This window comes from Camelus bactrianus, chromosome 2 (genome assembly GCF_048773025.1).
Source record: "Camelus bactrianus isolate YW-2024 breed Bactrian camel chromosome 2, ASM4877302v1, whole genome shotgun sequence".
NCBI lineage: Eukaryota > Metazoa > Chordata > Mammalia > Artiodactyla > Camelidae > Camelus > Camelus bactrianus.
Genome location: NC_133540.1, coordinates 102,193,860 through 102,213,915, shown reverse-complemented (window position 1 = coordinate 102,213,915; position 20,056 = coordinate 102,193,860). Strand labels below are relative to the sequence as shown.

Below are 20,056 nucleotides of genomic sequence, written 5' to 3'. Positions count from 1 at the left end.
AGTCTAGTAAGGACTAGTAAAGCCCTTCTCTTTGCAATCACGAGAAGGATGTGCTTATGAGGGAGGGAAGGGAGTTTGTTGTAAAGATACAACAGAGACTTTGATGAACATTGAAGGACAAGAAACAAGTCAGCCCACGTGGGAGAATGATTAGAGAAGAACCAAGGAGGCTACTCTGGCCAGCTTTCTCCCCCTGCTGTAAACTACCTCCCACCCATTCTGTTGTCTTCTCCCTCCCTGGCTCTCAGCCTTGCAGTTAATTTTTGCAGAGTATCAATTTCCCCTCCTTCATTCTGGGCTCTAGCTAGTAGAGAAAACAGAGAGATATCTGTAGATCAGAGTGTCAGTGTATTAATGGCTTCCCAGTAATTCCCAAACTGTAGAGTTCCTGGGAGACCTGAATTGGAGACTGTAGTTATAATCTGAGACCAGCACAGGGGTCTCTCATTTCTTATTTAAATTCTAGCTTTTAGGAACTTTCTTAGGGCAAGTGGGATCTGTTGTAGACTCCAAGACACTTAGTCAACCAGCTTCATGGAGTCAAAAGCCTGCCTCACACATTTGTAAGAAGAATGGAGAATTCATGATCAAAACAGAACCCCTGCCTTTTCAGTGAACTGATCCTGTCCTGATAAAAATGTAACCCAATAGGTGTCAGATTCTCCCAATCAGATTACCTTGTGGGCAAGAGTGAGTAGGTAAATTGCCTCACCCTGCTACCTCATGCTGCTTTATAAGAACTGAAAGTAGATTTTTCTCTCTGACACCCTGAAGACAAAGGAAAATGTATCATTGGTTCCTTCTCCAGGAATTCCACTCCGTTTTTTGTCTGGAAGAGGATTTTCTTAATTTACCCATATGGTCTCCTCTTTCTTTTAACCTTTACAAATAACTAACCCCATAAACCAACCATCAAAAGACATTAAAGGTGCTGCTAGCTGCATAATACCTGAAACTGAATCGTCCAGACACTGCTTTCTCAAATGCACTATTAGAATCAGCCTGAATTTAACTACCAAGTGGAGCCTTCTCCCAGCTGTATATTTCCTGGTTTAATTAAATAGTTTAACCCTCTTTCCTCACGGTGCCTAGAATTTCCCAGAGACATTGAGCTACAGGGTCCATCCATCGTCAGTGTTACACTGGTCTGATGACAGAGCGCAGGGAGTCTGTGACCCTGTGGTCCCAGGCTGCGGACCTAGCCTGAGTGCACCCAGAGAGAGGAATACCTAAAACAGGTTGATGACTTGACATTTTTCCAGGGGTCAGTCCTGGCAGGATTATCAAATGGCCTGCCTCACACCCTTTTTTCCGCCATAGGTCATGAGTGACACTGAATATGCAGAGTGGCTGAGTAATCATTTTTCAGCTGAAACCAGCATTGACAACAGGGAAGAATTACTACTTGAATCTGCCATGAAGCTGGAGAACAAACTGACTTTACTTGGTAGGTAGACGGCTGTTGTATTGTCTGAATGGGGAGTTTTCAGAAATACTTGACGTCTCTAAATAAGTCATTCACCAGTGCCTTTTTTTTTTCACTTTGATCTGATGTATGTGGTCCTACCCACCCTGTCCAGTTAGATTTCTGCCCAATTTCCAATTCTTTCCATTTTATTTTCCACTGCAGTAAGTTAGACTTCATTTGTGGTGGGATCAGGGTGATCATTCTTAAGATCATTTAAAAATTCAGCACTTAACATAGAGTACAAAGCCAGATAAGTACCCTGGTTCAAGAGAAGAAAGCTAAGGTTTCTTGCTAGGGCATTGGATGAGGTATTTAGTATGTGTGGTCTTTTTGAATCTATACAACAAATCTCCATTTTATTTAGAAGAAACTTGGGACACAGAACAGTTTAATGACCCCTCGATGTCACATGCTCAGCACTGGCAGAGCTAGGAAGCAGCTCAGATCTGCCTCCCTCCAGGGCCTGCACTCTTTATTCTGTATCTACAACTGGACTCATGAAATGTATGTCTCTCTCTCCGGTTACTTTCCGGTTCCAACTAAAAGTTGTACAACTGACATCTCTTTTCTCAGATTGAGCTGCCTCTTAAAATCACCTGGAGTGCTTTATCAAAAGCTGATGACTACCCACGGATTCTGATTCAGTCGGTCTGATAGGTGGCCTGGGCATTTGAGGTTTTAAAAGCTCCCCAAGCAGTTCGAAGAGAGGCAGCCAGTGTTGAGAAACACTGCCCTGGAATCTGCACATCTAGAGTCTCAAACAAGTGCTAACACACCAAGACATGAGTCTCTGAGCTCCATTCCTCTGGTTCAGAGAAAAACGATGATCTAACTTGGTCTCTAGCCAGTAGAATAAGGATATTCCTCCTAAGTCATTTCTCCATTTTGCTGTGATGGATATAGGTCCACGGTTCCTCCTCTGCTGTTCCAGTCTCAAAACTGCTCTGTGGGTTTTAGTGCCAAAAGTCATCTAGCAGCAAAATCAGGTGTGAGTTGATGAGACAATTTAGTCTTTATTATCCTAATTAATGTGGTTGTTATAATTTGTATGTTTTTCTAAAAAGATTGATATGCTTGATGAACAGATATTACAAAATATACATGTACCATCTTACCTTTTTAAAATCTGCGAAACTTTTGAATTCCAAAGCATCTTGCCCCAGTTGTCTCAGAAAAGGGAATTATGGACTTGTATCATGAGAGAGCATTAAAAATAGATATTACATGTTGCTGACCAGAACATTCTTTAAAAGCCTGTCCCTCCCCTTGGGAGTATCATAGAATTATAAGATTGCGGAGTGAGGCTACAAAGGTAATTGAATAACACCCCTTCAATTTACAAAGAGGAAAGCTGGCCAAAAGGAGAGCAAGTTTGATAAACTCATCGATTAGTAAAGCTTTCCTCCCAAAAGATTACTTTGTATATGATTCTGGTCTGGGTCTTCACTCTTCACTTGGATCCCTCCAAGCTCCTGGCGGTTTGCGTAGTTCAGGCTTGGGTTGGCTAACAGACATGATTCAATTATAGCCTAGGGGAGCTTCTGCTGGCTTTAGTTTCTTGCAAGCCCGGTTGCACTTTGTTATCTTTTAGGTGCTACTGGCATTGAAGACCGTCTACAGGAGGGTGTCCCCGAGTCTATAGACGCTCTTCACAAAGCCGGAATCAAGATCTGGATGCTGACAGGCGACAAACAGGAGACTGCTGTCAATATTGCTTATGCGTGCAAACTGCTGGAACCAGATGACAAGCTTTTTATCCTCGATACTGAAAGTAAAGTATGTATACTGAGATTAAACCAGTCTTTTGTTTCAAAGCCAGTGGAGTACTTGTGGTTTGATAACTATAAGGAGAAAGATGAACCAATAACCATTAGCTCCTTGATAATTAGTTCTTCCATCCAGCAACCTAGCTTGTTCTTCTAAAGGGCTGGAAAAATAGAATGATTCTAAGGAATCATTGCTGAATAAAGGCATTGAAAGAAAGTTTCCTTTTTATTTGCTTTTTTCCCCCTCCACATCGGATTATCACTGATTTGACAAGATTTAGCCCAGGATGACAAAATATGTCAAGCTCTGGGACAGGAATCTACCTCCCTTTCAAGCTGAGGGGAGGTGATGATTTCTGTTGGAATCAGGTGAATAAATATTTTTATGGTTATTCTAAAAATAGACTCGCAGAATAATTGTGCCCTCTAGTGGTAAATCTTAGCTAGTGCACCTGAGAAGATCAAAAGTTGGAGGAACTGTTTAAGGGAAGGGAAAAAAGTGTTTTCCTTTTCTTAAGGAGAAGGAATTTAAGGGGTTTGGATTCAGCCTGTTGTTTTTTGGTTTTTTTTTTTTCCCGATACCCCCCCCTTCCCTCCACCCTGCCACACATCTATAATGCAGATGTTCTCATCAGTTAAACGGCAATTTATTTTTTTCAGAAGATTCCTGGTAGTGAAACTAAGATTTGTGAGTATTGTTTAGTCTGCTTGGAAAACCTTCCTCCTTCCTTCCTGAGTTGTGAGACTTAATCAGTGACATACAGTTGGTCACAGCAACCGGCTTCTCAGAAGCCCTCTGGACCATCTCGCTCGGGTCACATCTTGGGCCTCTGTCACAGGCTGCCAGGTTTGGTCAGCTGTGTCATTACGGTCAGGCCCCGAGCAATACCCGACTAGATGGTGCATCTGGGGGAAAGAGAATTTTCCTTATTCGACGCAGAGTGAGTTCTCCTTGGCAGTTGCCCTGGCCCAGGGACCCACAAGCACAACCACCAGCCAGATCCCGGTACCAGCCAGGAAGTGAGCACAAGAAAGTGCTTAGTAACTGCAGTCACTAAAGTGGATGTGCCCTGAGTCTGGGAAGACCCGGGCTCAAACGCTTAGCCAGCAGTGACCAGGTATGTGACCTTGGGGAGTTACCCTCGTGAGTCATCATCCTTACCTGTAGGGTAAGACTAACGTCTATTTCATAGGCTTGTTGTGGGCATTAAATGAGAAAACAGAAATTGTTTAATGTGGTGCCTGGCAGAAGAAAAGGGTTCAATGAACATGTAAGAGTAAAAGTAATCAGTCATTTGTGTTTGATTTTGACTTGGACATTTTCGTGAGCAGTAAAATCATGAGGGCTGTGAAATTTATTTGTAAATACACAGTTATGGTTAATGATATTTGAATCTACCAACTCAGGAATACTGTTTTTTGAGTATCCACTGTGGACTTTTCTGACTACAAAACTCGAGGATTTTGGCTTTTGTTTTGCTATCAATAGCTATTTTACCTCTTTAAGTTTTTCAGATAACTAGATGGAACACAGTGAGTGAACAGCATTGGATTTAGTTTTATACCTTAAATTCATGCACATAAAATCCCAGGCACATAGTGGGGCTCCATCACTACATTAGTTTCTCTTCCCCACTCTCCACCCTCAGAAGATGCCAAGAGTTAAAAATGGAATTGAGGGTCGTGGAGCCCAGTTTGACATTTAGTGAAGGAATTGCTCCTGTGACATTTTAAGTGGGCCACCTGGCAGCAGGGGAACATCCAGTCATTTCTATGGTGTAGAGCTTCAATTTTACAAATCTCCATCAGCAGTGCTTCCTAAGTTTGCAAATTAGGTTATAGTTAATGTAGCCACTTACAAACCTTGCGTAGTTTCTGTTCTCATATGTTGTGATTCTTTCTTGTTTTAGTATAACCCTAACCCTGGCGTACTTACTGCTTTTCAGAATTCATTATTTGATTCTTAGAATCCACAAAAGGCTTTTTCATACATGATCTCACTTGACCATCACAACAAGTAGACAAAGCAGGTAAAATTATTCCTGGTTTTTAGCCCAAGACTCCAAAAGGTTGTGATTTGTCGAAGCACCCACAGCTGATTACTTGTCCAGCATGCTTTTTGTATTATTGCGTATTATATAATCTCTACTATATATATCTGTACTTATATGTTATTCATGAAGTTAAGTTCTATAAAGTGACTGAATTAGCAAAAAACTGAACCATTACCTTTATGGGATATAAAGGATTAGGTTCCCGTGAGCCTCCGGTCACATTTTTGTCAACCAATCAATATATAACCTTGCTTCGTGTGTGTTTCTTTTTCAAGGCATCATATTTAATATATATATAGTTGATTCATTAACATTGAGCTCAAGACCAACAGCATGTAACTCAAGCCTGAATGAAGCTTGTCTAACACAAGTTTTGTCCATAAGGCACATCGTGCCATCTTGTGCGTGGGAACACTAGCTGCATTAAAGCACTGTAGTTGGGGGCCATTTAAAACAGTGAAATCTCCAGGAAAAAGCGCAGCAACACAGAAAAACACGTCGCCAAACAGGCTGTAAGAAAGACGCTTGTTTCCAGGGTGGGAGCTGACCCACGTCAGAGCCTCACCTTGCTCAGCCGCATCCGGGAAGATGCATGTCACGTGACTCAAAATTTTGGTCACTCTGTGCATGTCCACAAATGACCGAGAAAGCACCTTGATTGCTGATCACAGGATGACAGATAAATTTTAGCAAATAGGTGAATTTGCAGATACGAAATCTGCAAATAATGAAGATTGACTATATACATGGACATATTTTTTCCTATAATGAAAATACAGTTAATTTACAAAACTAAGCATTTTTGTACCCAAGTAGGAGAATAAGAGCATCTATAATCAATCTGCAGTCATCAAAGCACAGATAATTGGCATTCAGTTTGAAGGGCGTCCACGCAGACTGCACTCTGCTCTGTGGGCAAATGAATGCTCACACACAGACTGCGTGTATACCCTTGTACAGTCTTGTAGCTCTATTTTTTCGCTTAATAAATCTCTTAACCATCATCTCATGTTAAATAGACTGCAGGGGATGTTACTTTCTAAATGTATCGTTTTAATTTAACCAAACTCTGAAAGGTTTTTAAAAATAATTTTTTTACTATTCTGTTTGGAGTCTATAATGAGAATATTTGATTCATCTTTGGATACTTCTCCTTGGGGGCTTTTGAGATAGATGGGATCAGATTTGTTAACAAAGGTAAAGGTTGCCAGGGAGCTCCATTTTGAAGTTGAATCTCTTGTTTATAGTTTGTGTGATTATTAAGTCTTTGTTGTGTTGTGCCTGTGTATCTGTATCTACTTCCCATCTGACTTGGTTGTGGGTTGAGAAACACTTGATAAAACAGCATTTGAAATAAGAGTACGTAGCCTCTGAGTGTGGGGCTCCCTCATGAATGGGCTATTTCAGGCTTAGTAAGTGAAAACGTAAATGCGCCGCTCCTGGATTTTGTTTGGCTCTATCCCTAGTGGTCATTTGATACAATGATTTCTGGATCAGCTGATTATTCACGTTCTTGAGTAGAATTCATCCAGCAAATATTTATTGAGTGCCTAGCACAGCCCTCTCTCAAGCATAGGAAGGTTTTAAAAGTAAATTGAAAGTGCCATCTGTCTTCAGAGAACTTCCTAACTAGTGTGGGGTGAGGAGAGTAGAGGGAGGTACCAAACCAAATGTGATGAGTGCCACCAAGAGCACCCGGCCAGAACGTATGCTCTATGAGGGCGGGGATTTCTGGTGCATTGATGTATCCCCAGCACCTAGAATGTTTTCAAGTATACAGTTGTTTTTCAGTAAATACTTCGTGATGAATGAATGCGTTGAATCCAGAAGAAGATAAAAATCATAATTACTTTCGAGGTTTTTTGGGGCAGTTTTTGAGGGGGGTAATTAGGTTTGTCTATTTATTTAATGGAGGTACTAGGGACTGAACCCAGGACCTTGTACATGCTAGGCACGCTCTCTACCACTGAGCTGTACCTTCCCTCCATAATTACTTTTAAATTCTGCTGAGTGTTGTGCTTTACGCTAGGAACTCTGCGTGTGTTACTTCACTTACTCCTCACAACAGTATTATAATGTAGACATTTGTGTTTTTCATATGAGAAAATTGAAGCTCAGAGAAGTTACGTAATTTGCCTGATGTCAAGCAGGGAGCAAAGGGCAGAATAGGACCAAAGGTCTCTTGAGAGTTGCAGTTTGAGAAAGTAAATTGCACAAATAAAGAAATTGTACAACTATTTCTTAGTCGTACTGTTGGAAGCAAGATGTCCCCCATCCTTTTAACACATGGCCGCGTGCGCACAGAAGTCTCTGTGGAAGAGCTGTGAGGTCTTTGAAAGGAGCTGATGACTCACCACCTGGGGTTGCTTTGATGCAGCTGTCGTTAAAGAATAATGATGATAAATTCAGCTGGATGTGGCCAGCAAGGGAGCCCCAAGGTTAACGGTCTTTGCCTCTTGGTTTAAGGATGCCTGTGTGATGCTGATGGACACTATTTTGAAAGAAATTCAGAAGAAGAATCCAGCTTCTCCAGAGCCAGCATCATTAAGTGAGGGTTTACACCAGCCTCCCGCCCCCCAGAACTCAGGGCTGCGGGCTGGACTCGTCATTACCGGGAAGACCCTGGAGTTTGCCCTGCAGGAAAGTCTGCAGAGGCAGTTCCTGGAGCTGACTGCCTGCTGTCAGGCTGTGGTCTGCTGCCGTGCCACGCCCCTGCAGAAAAGCGAGGTGGTGAAATCGGTACGCAGCCACCTCCAAGTGATGACCTTGGCCATCGGTGAGTGGGGACGGAACCCCGCCCTGTGCTGCTCACTTTCGTGTCATGTGAAGTGGTCCTTCGGTCTGTGTTTCCTTCTGCACATCTGTTAACCCTTCTGTGGGTCTGTCCTTTTCCTCCCCCTCTTTCCCTTCCGCTTTTCCTCTCTCCTTTCTCTCCATCCCCCCGCTCCCTCCCCTCTATAGCCTCCATCACCTGTCTGACCACCTGCTATGAACCAGGTGATAGAGGTGTGACACGGAAAACAGTATCATAGGACATGGGTCACACGTCAGGTCCCCAAATCAGCCGGGTTAAGGAGGCTAATGGGCTGAATCACAGAACTGAAAAGTCCACGAGTTCTACCTTCAAGAAAGTTAAATTTAGAAATATGAACAATTCGTTTATTTATTCAACAAATACTTATCAAGTGCCTTCTATGTACCAGGCATTTTTCCAGGCAACGGAGATACAAGAGTATATCAAACTGACAAAGTATCTTTTCTTAAGGCACTTACATCTAGTAGGAGGGCAGTACAGGAACAAATGAAACAAAAACAAAAAGGTGTAAAGATTTAAAATACCAGATAGTGACCAATGCTATTGAAAAAATAAAGCAAAGCCAGCATATGCAGAGCACTGGGGGAGAGGGCTGCGACTGGAAATACCTTTTTCAGAGACAGTCTCACTGATAAGGTTGTGTGTGAGCAGAGACTTCAAGGAAATGATGAGGGAACCATGGGAGATGTGGGGGAAGAAGGTTCCTGGCAGAGAAGACAATGAAAGGTAAGGCCATGGACCATGCTTGGTGTGTTCAAGTCCAAGGCAAAGGGATTCAGCAAAGGGAGGATTTCTCTGCAAGCTAGGGAAGGGCAGAGAGGTGGCAGGCAGCCAGACCATGTCGGGTCTTGGAGGCCAGTGCAGGTTTTGGCTTTGATGGGGAGCTGTAGGTGGACTTTGAGCAGAGGGGGGACATGAGCTGCCTTAACTTTAAAAGGATCACGTTGGCTGCTGTGTTGAGAGTAACCACTGTGTTGCAAGGACATAATGAGGGAGACCAGTTGAGAGGCTGTTGAAATAATTCAGGCATGAGAGAATGGTGGCTTGAGCCCAGGTGGATGCAGACGAGGTGGCGGGATGTGGTCAAAGAATGGACATGGTTTGAAGAAAGAGCTGGTGACATTTGCTGATGGACTGGATGTGTTATATACTAGAAGGGCTCAAGGAGGGAGGACATCGAGGTTTTGTTTCTAAGAACAGAAAGGACGGAGCTGTTTTTCTGAGACAGTCAGGGAAATCAGGAGTTGGGTCTTCTACACGTTAAATGTGATAAGCCCATTAGATGTCTAAGCAGTGATGTCAAGTAGGCAGCTGGATATGAAGTCTGGAACTTGGCAAGGAGGAACTGGCTAGAGATAGAAGTTTGGGAATCATAAGTCTAGTGATGATATTTAAAGCCTTGATAGTAACTGAGATCACCAAAAAATGAGTATAAACGGAGAAGAAAAGCTGGTGAGATTCAGCTCTGAGACACTCCAGAGTTCAGGGAAGAGTGAGACAAGGACCCAGCCATCGCCTACAGTCTGTTTTCACCTGGATTGTTTTCCGCTTCAGGTGGCATCTCCCCTCAAGGTGCTAATAGAGTCCTTGAAAATTCCCACCCTTCTGTCCTGTCCAGTTAGCAACCAGAGTGAAAAGATAGCACCTCTTTCCAAGTTGCTGAAATAAAGAATCAGGATTAGGATGGAATTTTGTTCAGCTGTCTTATTGAATGAACACGTGAATGAATGAATTGTTCAAGCCACTAGATCCAGATGTTCCTGAGGCCAGAACCCTGGACATGTCAATTACATCACTGAAGTTGAGTCACGTGCCCATCTCTGAACCAGTCACTGAGGCTGAGGACAGACAATGCTAATTGTCCAGCCCCGGGTCAGTTGCCCTTCCTAAATCTAGGGGTTTGGGTTCATCCTTAAAAGCTACATGGACTCAGAGTCCCCAGGGAAAATCAGGATACTATTACCAGTGAAGTATAGTGCCAGGATACTATAAACAAGTGAAAGTTGCTGGGCTGTGGGAAATAACAAATGTTCATTACCAGCAGGAAGGCAATACCTCCTCTTAAGAAGCTTCCAATGTGTTGGGGAGACAAAGAAATCTATGGCAACCACAATGCTGTGTGATAAGTATGATAAAAATTCACAAAGTAGTACTTGGAGCCTAAGGAAGGGGCATTGGATCTAAAGGCATATGAGAAGGATTTTCCAGAGGCAGTGAGATCTAAGCTGAGAGCAGGGGCGCTTGAAATCCAGCAAGGTGGGGCGAGGCGGTGAGGACAGTGTTATAAGAGAGGAACAACATGAGCAGTGGCTGGAAGGAGCAGGGTGTATCTGGAAAATTGAAAGTAGAGTGAGTGGCATAGAGAAAGGGGAGGTCAGTCCAGGTAGGTGGCATAGCATGTAGGACTTTAAGGTAGTATTGAGTTCAGAATTCTTCCCAATGGCAATAGGGTGTCACATTTAATTTCTGCATGGCTAGCTTCCAGACAATGTGGAGACATGGGATAAACTTTGAAGGATTTGATTGTTTGCTTGAGTGGCTACTGTTGATTTGCACCATTTGCATCTTTTCTTTACTCCTCATATGGTTCTTACTTTTTTTCTGTCTCTTGAAGGTGATGGTGCCAATGATGTTAGCATGATTCAAGTGGCAGACATTGGGATAGGGATCTCTGGTCAAGAAGGCATGCAGGTGAGTGGATGTTGGGCACCCAAATACCGTGAACCTCACCTGCCCATCCAGAGGCAACATTCTCCATGGCCAGACCTCTGTGGTGGAGCGAGGCTGTCTGCGGCTAGCTCAGGAGTGGGTGGCAGGACAGTAAGCCATTCATTCGTTCATCATTTACTGGGTGAGCAGTATTGGTATTTTCCTGGACAGTTTTAGCTCTGCAGTTCACTTACTCAGTTTAAAAAGTATAAGTTATCTAACTCATAAGAGCATATAGTTTAGCCCTGCAATGACTACGTGACTTTTGACATTGATGAGAGCCACTAAGGATTTGAATAAAAGACCTAAGGATCTTAAAGAAGGAGCGAGGAGAAGATCTGAGAGAATGAGGGAGATGGGAGTGTCCTGTTTATGTGTGTATGTTGGCTAATGTTTTAGGCACAAAAGTCAGATAGAAGCTTGTCCAAAAGACTGCTTGTCATCTGTGGAGCAAATGCTGTCAAAGAAAAGTGGAGATGAGGCTTAGGGTTTCCCAAGAATTGTAAATTACGGCATCTCTACAAAAGATGAGAAATTCAAATACCTCTTTGCCTGACACATTATACAAAGTCACATGGAGTCATGACTACAGTACTTTTAATATTTTCCTCCTGGAGGAGAAGCAAGTGCACATTGTGATGAGCTGCCTCCTAGGGGCAGCACACTTGCTCAAATGACATCATGAGTGGTAACAAAAGAGAGGACTTGTTTCATTGGCCCATACTGGAAGGCTGCATAGGCAACCTGTTAAGGCTCTGTACTCGTGGGTTTTTGTTGGGAGGGTTTTTGTTTTGGCTTGCTTTTGGGGTATATTTGGTCTATGTGTAAGGTTTAAAACATATTTGAACGGTCTGAGCCTGCTGGCAGTCAGGTGGCCAGGCTGTGTCTGTTCTAACGCGTTGGATTGCTCAGGGTGACGTTCTCTCCCCGTTGCCTCCGCAGGCTGTGATGGCCAGCGACTTTGCCATTTCTCAGTTTAAACATCTCAGCAAGCTCCTCCTTGTCCATGGGCATTGGTGTTATATCCGACTTTCCAACATGATTCTCTATTTTTTCTACAAGAACGTGGTATGTAGCTCCGGAGAATTCGTCCCTTCTCTCCTCCCATTTCCCCTCCTGCTTGTGTAAGGGGTGAGAAGGGGGCACTGCACACAGCTCACTGGGCTCAGTGATGTTTGGGAAGCAGCCAGGAGCACTTCCGTTGCCTTACCAGGAATAATCTGGGAATGTGCTGTATGTTTCAGCTGCTGACAGCAAATTGCTAGGCTTGTCCATCTGCTAGCATTTTCTATTCCCTGTGCATTTAAATTCAATTAGGCCCTGTCTGGTTTATTTAGAGTCCAATTTCTGACCTTCCATAAAAAGGTTGTGACAAGCAGAATTATGAAATGTTTAATGCTCTCTGTCAGTAGAGAATGGAAAGGTTTGCTTTCATGTTGCAGGAGATACAAAAAAAAAAATCTGCAGTCCCCAAGTGCATGTCCCGTGGGGTATATTGAAGACACAGACACAGATACAGGTGGAAACCCAGTGCAGTGCCTTAGCCTGGAGCTGCTGGCACCCCCAGAGGAAGAATTCTCTGGCAAGACTATAAAATGTGTTGGTGCTTGGTAGCTGTTTGATGATCAAGGAACTTAATTTGACTGTATGATTCCTAAAAGGGCAGGATTTGATTAGTAGAAGTCCTGGCTTTGAATCTTTAGCATACCACTTAAATTTCAGTTTCCTCTTTGAGAATCTCATGTTGACCTTAGATTGCTTCACCTAAATCCCTTCTAGGAGGGTTTATTACGCAAATATGTCACAGTTTTCAGACCAAATTTATTCTTGGTCTTAGAAGTCCATGTGTGGCAAGTTAGTAGTAAACATAAATTTGCATCACTCTATTGAAATACGGTCTTTAGGAAAAAGATGACTTTAATGGATCGTTTTTGGAATATCCCAGATATGTACTTTAGATCTGTGCATGTGTGTCTGTCTGTCTGTCTGCCTATCAGGAGCTTTTTTTTTTTTTTTTTTCCTGTAGCACAATGAACTTTTCAGGAAGCTCTCAGTACTTTACCTTTAGAATTAGCACTTTTAGTCAAAGTTAAAAAAAAACTTTGATACTTTAGAAAGTTATTTGAAATGTATAATGTCTCTTTCTGAGTACCTGATTCTGGGGGAAAGCTGTGACTTGCAATTTAAAATTGCAGGATGGTCAATGACTTTTAGAGGGGAGCCCCTCTCCCATGTTTTGTTTTTTTAATACCTTGGCATTTTTCTACCTTCTCTTGTATTATGATGCAGCCCACCGCATCCCCTCCCCCTACCTTTTAACTCCACATTTTGAACTAATATTAAAAAGAGACGTGCTCCTGGAGAGATCGAGTGATTATTAGTAGAAAGTACATCCCTGGAGAGCAAGGACCCTGTGGTCCCTCTGCTCTGTGAACCTTGGTGGCCGTTCACACTGGTATTCTCCCAATTCAATCCCACGTCTTTCTTGCCCAGCTAAACAATGAATGGCTTGTACACTGTGGAGAACAGGGCCGGCATCAGGAGCCATTTGAGTGGCTTAGCTTTCTGAGACTGTGGTTCCTGGGTCTTGGCCAACTTTTGAGATAGTGATGAGGACTGTGGATTCAGAATAGCGCCCCGAACCACATGTACCCAAACTGATAACATTTTCAAGAGTGAGGCATAATGCATGTCATGGACCCGAGGCTAAGAAACTCTCAGGATTGTGGCCCCATCCTAAGGTGTTCTGCTGTATCTATGATGCCAATGCTAATAATATCTTAATTGACTAATATTCATTAAAAAGACACTTTATAGGTCATGAGCACCTTCCAACTTCATCTTGATACTAAACCCTAAGGTGATGTAATTCTCATTTTCCAAACAAGGAAACCAAAATTCAGAGAGGTTAGGAAAATAGGCTGAAGTCAGTCCATAGGAAGTGTCCCCCGGCCTTGAAACAACATCCCTGAATATAAGCCCAGTGTCCTTTCCTGGGGCCTGCCTTGCCTGTGGGCACAGAGCTTTTACTATCATGGGCTTATTCTGTCTGAGACAAAATACTGGAGGAAATGATTTACAATGTATGTGCTTGGCTGCTAGGGTGACCACCTGTCCTGGTTTTGCTGGGACCATGCCAGTTTTAGTAATAAGAATGCTATGTCCTGGGAAACTCCTCAGTCCCAAGCAAAGTAGGAATAGAGAGTTGGCCAGCCTGCCAGCACCATCCCATTTCACCACTAAAAAATAATTGTGAAGCCAGAAAGCAGGAGAATAAACACTGGTTGCCACGTACCAGGCACGGGGCTAGGTTCTTTATCTACAGCTAGAATGTCTCCAGTTGAATATTGGCTCTGCCACTTATTAGCCAGGCAACATTGGGCAAGTTGCTTCTCTTCTTTGCACCTCAGTTTCCTCATCTGTAAAATGGGAACGATAGTAATTCCCAAGTTGTCATGAAAATTAAATGAATTATCTGCAAAGCTCTTAGAACAGTGCCAGCACCACATAGTAAATGGTATGTGTGTGTGTGCGTGTATATGTTTATATGTTTTAATTTACTAAAACAGTTACCAGAAGAAGCTGCAAGGTAAGTTGTGGTCTCCATTCTGCAAATGAGGAAGCTGCTCTGAGGGAGAGGCTGAGAGCACTGCTCAGGATGCAGCGTGGGGCATGTGCGGTCGTAGCATGCATTGCTGTTTCTAAGATGCCAATGTCCCTCTTTGTGTCCCTAGGCTTATGTGAACCTCCTTTTCTGGTACCAGTTCTTTTGTGGGTTTTCAGGAACATCCATGACTGACTACTGGGTTTTGATCTTCTTCAACCTCCTTTTCACGTCTGCGCCTCCCGTCATTTACGGTGTTCTGGAGAAAGACAAGTCTGCGGAGACCCTCATGCAGCTGCCAGAACTTTACATGAGCGGTCAGAAGTCAGAGGTGGGTGCTTCAGCAAAGCCACGCGGGCCAGTTCACACCCATTGTCAAAGAGCGTTTTCCAATCAGCTGAAATGTTGTGGTGTGTTGAAAGCGATTTGAATTGGCGGTTTCCAGAGATCTGTACTAACATAGCAGGTATAGTTACTCTCTTCTGAGATGAACACAAATGAAAGATTGGTTTTTATGAAAGATTTTTGTCTTTATGAAAGATTTCAGGTGCTTCTAAGAAGAAATCCAGTCTTTAGACCTTACAACTATTAATAGCTAGTATTTACTAAACCTCGTGGCGCCTTCTGTTGTGCAAACTACTAATTATTCCTGGTCCCAGTCATCGTCACAAATCACTTGGAGAAAGGACCTGGTATTGTTCCCATTCTAAGATGAACAGTCTGAACTTCAAAGGGGCTACGTAACTTTTCCAAAAATCTCATAGCTGAAAAATGGCAGAGCCGGGATGTGAATACTTCTTAGGCTGATTCTAAAGCCAAAGTGAAATTCTTTAGGTTCTCCCGTCCTGGAAAACAGTGGCGTAACCTTGATAGCTCCCGCTGTCTAGAACCACACCCCCGCTCCCTTAACTGACCTCTCAGCCTTATCCACCCACCTCTGATGTATCACGTACATCTGCCCCTTTCCATCCCCCTCTCTCTGCCCTCATTGTCTCTCACCTGGAGTATTGTAGCTCGCTGATTAGTGGGGCTAGCTGTCTCAAAGCTCATTCTTTCTAATTCATCTTTTACAGAATTAATAACAACCAGCATTGAGATAGCCTTACGAACATTTATGTAATGCCTCCTATCTGCCAGGCACTGTTGTAAGTGCTTAACATACATAAATCGAATTCTCAAAGTGGCCCTGCCAGATAGGCACTATCGTTATCCGCACTGTGCATGAGGACAGTCGGGCACAGAGAGGTACCTTAAGTAATCTGCCGTGTCACCAAGCTCGTGGGTGGTGCATGTGATCTCTGGTTCCCGAGCCCGTGCTGGGCTGCAGAGAGAACACCGCTGCCGTCTTTGGTCCTTGGGTACCTCCCACCCCTTTGCTGTTTAATGGCCAGAAATCCAAAGTGCTCTCATAAGTCCATTGTCAGGATCACTGGGACAGAGGTGGACCAGCAACCTGTAGGTACCGCTACATGGACAAAGCGGAGGGGTCAGTCTGGTCAGATAACTGAGCCTTGAGAAGAGGACTCTGTGAGTCAGGACTCCTGGTTGCAAGTGACAGAAAACCAGTTCAAATTGGCTTAATAAAAAAAGGGAGATGTATTGGGTCTGAAACAACCATGGGTGTTTTGCATAGCTGCAAAGTCCGAGAGGAGTGGTGACAGAGCACTGTTACTGTTAAAGCAACTATAAGTGCTGCTTATGGCTCGTTGGCCGCAGCTGAGTTCCATGCCCTTCCCTGTGTTTATATCGCTTTGGCCAGAAAGACCATTTCCCCACTGACCAGGTCTGGGCGGTAGATCATTCCCGAGGGCAGAGCTGAACTACATGGACGGGGTTGAGAAGGCGGGTCCCCTGTAGGTCTGGAGAGATGAGAATGAAGCTCTCCATAAGAAATCCATGTGCTGGGCTTCTCTGGCCCCATTGTTCTGAAGATGCTGACCAAATCAGCACATGTTAGAAATTAGGGGTTATGTTTAGCCTGAGTTTAAATTCTGGCTCTGTGGTATGTGACCTTGGTGAGTTATTTAACTTGCCTGTACTCCAGTTTGTTTACTTTCTGGAGACAGTGTGAGGATTAGGTAAGATTATATGTGTAAAATTTCCAGCCATATTACCCTCTCAATGTTATTTTTACCCCATCCCCAGACTTAACCAGAAATTTGAGGAAATCTTGAATTTAAAATGATGCGTTTCCTTTTGTCAATCCAACTTTATTCTGGCTTGAATTGCCTTTCCAGACTGGAGAGTAATTTAATGTCCCAAAGCTCAAAGAGCAGCCAGCACAGAGGAGAAGTCAGCTTCCAGGGAAGAATTCCTTACCATCCTTTAATATTATCTAATCCATTCAGATCAAAGAACCACATGGGGTTTTCCCTAAAAAGTCCAATCTGACTAAAAGTTCAAGTGCAAGAATGTGTGGTTGGTATTAATGAGGGTTGTCCTGCACCACAGACCTCAGTTAAATTCCAAGTTCATTAGGGAAAGAGGGGTAAAGGGAGACCTTTAAAGTTTTTTATAGTTGATGTTTTAAAAGCCCATTTGTACAGGCTGAAGATTGTAATTGGTCCCTACCCTGGAAGAGTTGAGGTCATCGTCTCCTATTGTTGAAGCCTCTTATCAATCCTTTGCACACATTGTTCTATTGAGCTGGCCAGTTTTATGATACATGGTAATAGCAGGCAGATTCCCAGCATGTGGCTATTGATGAAAGGTAATTGATTTCATTGACTTTACCTTCCAGAAGAGTTGTCCTTTCTTTGAACTTGGCCTCCAAACAAATTCTGTTTTATGCTTGGGCCATTTCCTGTCTTTGGTGTTATGAAATTCACTATTCAGGGTAATAGCATCTCTCTCCTCGAAAGGATATGGGTCTGGAGCGCTGCAGACAGAGGCTTCCCTTCCAAGAAGCAATCGTCTATTACCTGTCTCTCATCACCCACACAGTCTTCTTCCCTAGCTTTGACTTCATGTCCAGATTTTCCCTCTCGGTTTCCAGGAGATCCCGTGAATTACTCCCTTCGGCCTCTCATTCATCTTATCCTTGACTCTTCTCCACCACTAAGTCCCCTTACTCACAAGACTGTGGAGAAAGTATACTTGTTACCCTTTGTCTCTAGGTTTTTTGAGCAACCTCTGTTCTCCTAGAAGCATGGAGTGATATTTTAACTCATCCCAAAATGTCCAGTGACATTTTGGTGGCCCCTTTGACTCTGCCACATTCTCTTCCACCATTTGATTGTGCTTTTGCTTAGATTTTAAGGACACTGGGATGAAGAAAAGCAGGTAGAAGCTTCCATCATTTCCAATGAGAAAATTGTAAAAGAAGATACAGGGAAAAGTAGACTGGGAACAGTGACTCTTCATTGCTTTGATTTTCCAGAGGACAAAGAGATAAGAAAGAAAAAAGGACAGGTATAAAACTTCCAAGTGTTGTCTTCTGAAGGATGGAAGAACATATATGGAAATTTTGTATTATTTACCAAGCTTTATTCTTTAGGAGACCATTGGGCATTTTCAAGAAAATTTCAGCCTCTCTTTGCATGTGAAAGGAAATAGGTTTATGAACATGTAAGGGGAAGACTAGCTCAGGGAGATGATACACGTGTTGCTGTTTTTGTCCACGACACACATCACTAATAAACCATAGCACTCCATCCTCCCTGCTGGGTCTGAATGGAGCCTCAGAATCCTTCTGCATACACATTACCATTTAACCAGGGTTGTCTCTTGTTTGAAAACCTGTTGCCAATCACTTGACAAGTGTCTCTACTTGATCGTTCTCTCTCTTTCTACGAGCTTTTGGTAGGAAGCAGTTTAGCACCTGAAAGTTACCTGAGAATGGTTTATTAATCCAACAATTATTTGTTGAGTACTTGCTATGTACCAGACACTGTTTTAATCACTTGAATAATCAAGAGCCCAAGTCCCAGTCTCTGAAGTTTGCATTCTGTTGAGAGAACATAGAAAATCATCAAGTGAATACATAAAATTATGTCTGATGGTGATGAGAGACTTCAGAGATGCCATGGCAGTAAATGATTAAGGGTGTAAGTTTTAGACTGGTCTGGGGAAGGAGGTCTGTGCCTCTGTGAGGAAGTGACACTTGAGTGAGGAACTGGTCACGTGGGAGATCCAGGAAAGAATTTCTGACAGAGATAATAGTGCAGGTGAAGCCCCGAGGAAAGAATGGATTTGGCGTATTTGAGACATAGGGTGAAGTCTGTGTATTGAGAGGATGGTGAATGAAAGTAAGAGTGGGCAAGGTGGCTTTGGAGGGCAGGGGCTGCAGTGGGCAGACCACGCAGGACCTCACAGACCACCGAGAGGAACTTAGATTTTGTATTGGAAACACAGAGGAAGTCATTGGAGGGATAAGAGGAGGTCAGTTTGATTAATTAGGTAGATGGCATAACCTGATTTACATTTTTTAAAACCAGCTGGCTGCTATGGGAAGATTGGATTAGGGCTAAGAGAGGAAGCAAAGAGGCCAGCTGGACGGCTCTCCATTCATTCAGAGAGAGTTGGTGGTGAAGTAGAATGAAGGGAGTAGTGGAGAAGAAGTAGATGGATTTGGAGTTTCTGAACCAGTGTTTTTTGATTAATAGGAAATGGAAAGTTAGTACCAATGTTCCTATTTCCAGGCGGATTTAAGATTGATCCAATGCTAAAAGTAATACGAGTTGAAGAAATTCAGGGATGCTTTTTTTGCCTGTGAACTCATCTCATTAAATTACAACCCCTCATTCTTCCACCACTGTTTACAAATCCCACCTGTTTTGTGAGTGAAAGAATGAAGGGATAGAGTTTTCCCCCAGAGAAGCAAAAATACGCACCGGCTTGTGTTGTTCGTTGATTTTGCTTTGACCCTTATTAATCACTCCCTCCCCAACATCTGTTTCATTTGCAGGCATACTTACCCCGCACCTTCTGGATCACCTTGTTGGATGCCTTTTATCAAAGCCTGGTCTGCTTCTTTGTGCCTTACTACGTGAGTCCTTGTGTACTCAGACGATTTGCTGTTAACAAATCAGTGATGCTTCTTTGTTCTTTGTTGCCAATATCAGCATCAGAATAGGCTTATTAGGGTAGATGGCTCATATAATCAAGTTGATTATTAACTAACTCAGTTATAACCTCCGCCTCCAAAATAAGTTAGGTAATGGGTTAAATTTGGAGAGCAGTGCCTAGCTGAGTCCTTTTGGGTCTCTTCGGCCCTGTACTGCTTGGTAATTTTCGTTAATAACTAGAAAAAAGTTCTAAGTCCAGCCGTATAATTAGATGAGTCAGAATCAGAGAGGCAAAGTCAGATTATGAAAGCTATTATGAGGGAGTGCTGGGCTAATTCCACCAGGATGACATTCAGAGTATTAAATTTAAGTTCTTATAAGTAGTCTCCCCAAAATGAAAGAAAAAAAAAAACACCAAAAAAGCTGTTTTATAGTTAAAGAATGGAAGAAAGGTAACAAAGAAAAGAATGTGTAAATTAATTTTAAAAATTAGGCCAGCACCAAGCACAAAGCAGCATGTTATAGCTACTCATCCACACATCCGCCCCCCCACAAAGAAAACATGAATTTAATCACGGATGATGTTAACAAAGGTTCTATTAGTAATAAGAATGAAAAAAGTAATAGTCTCTAA

The 20,056-nt window shown here is 43.0% G+C and overlaps 1 protein-coding gene across 3 annotated transcripts in view; it reads left to right on the top strand.

Moving 5' to 3' along the window:
- The window catches only part of ATP10D (ATPase phospholipid transporting 10D (putative)), a 94,064-nt gene that overhangs the window by 64,537 nt on the left and 9,471 nt on the right, over nucleotides 1–20,056 (top strand). For 2 of the 3 annotated variants that reach the window (XM_074348344.1, XM_074348342.1), the window contains exons 14-20: nucleotides 1,321–1,447; nucleotides 3,060–3,244; nucleotides 7,755–8,064; nucleotides 10,718–10,794; nucleotides 11,755–11,880; nucleotides 14,547–14,747; nucleotides 19,323–19,403. In XM_074348344.1, coding sequence (XP_074204445.1) covers nucleotides 1,321–1,447; nucleotides 3,060–3,244; nucleotides 7,755–8,064; nucleotides 10,718–10,794; nucleotides 11,755–11,880; nucleotides 14,547–14,747; nucleotides 19,323–19,403 — 1,107 coding nt within the window. Of the gene's footprint in view, nucleotides 1–1,320; nucleotides 1,448–3,059; nucleotides 3,245–7,754; nucleotides 8,065–10,717; nucleotides 10,795–11,754; nucleotides 11,881–14,546; nucleotides 14,748–19,322; nucleotides 19,404–20,056 lie in introns of those variants that run through there. The other variant, XM_074348347.1, reaches the window with a different exon arrangement.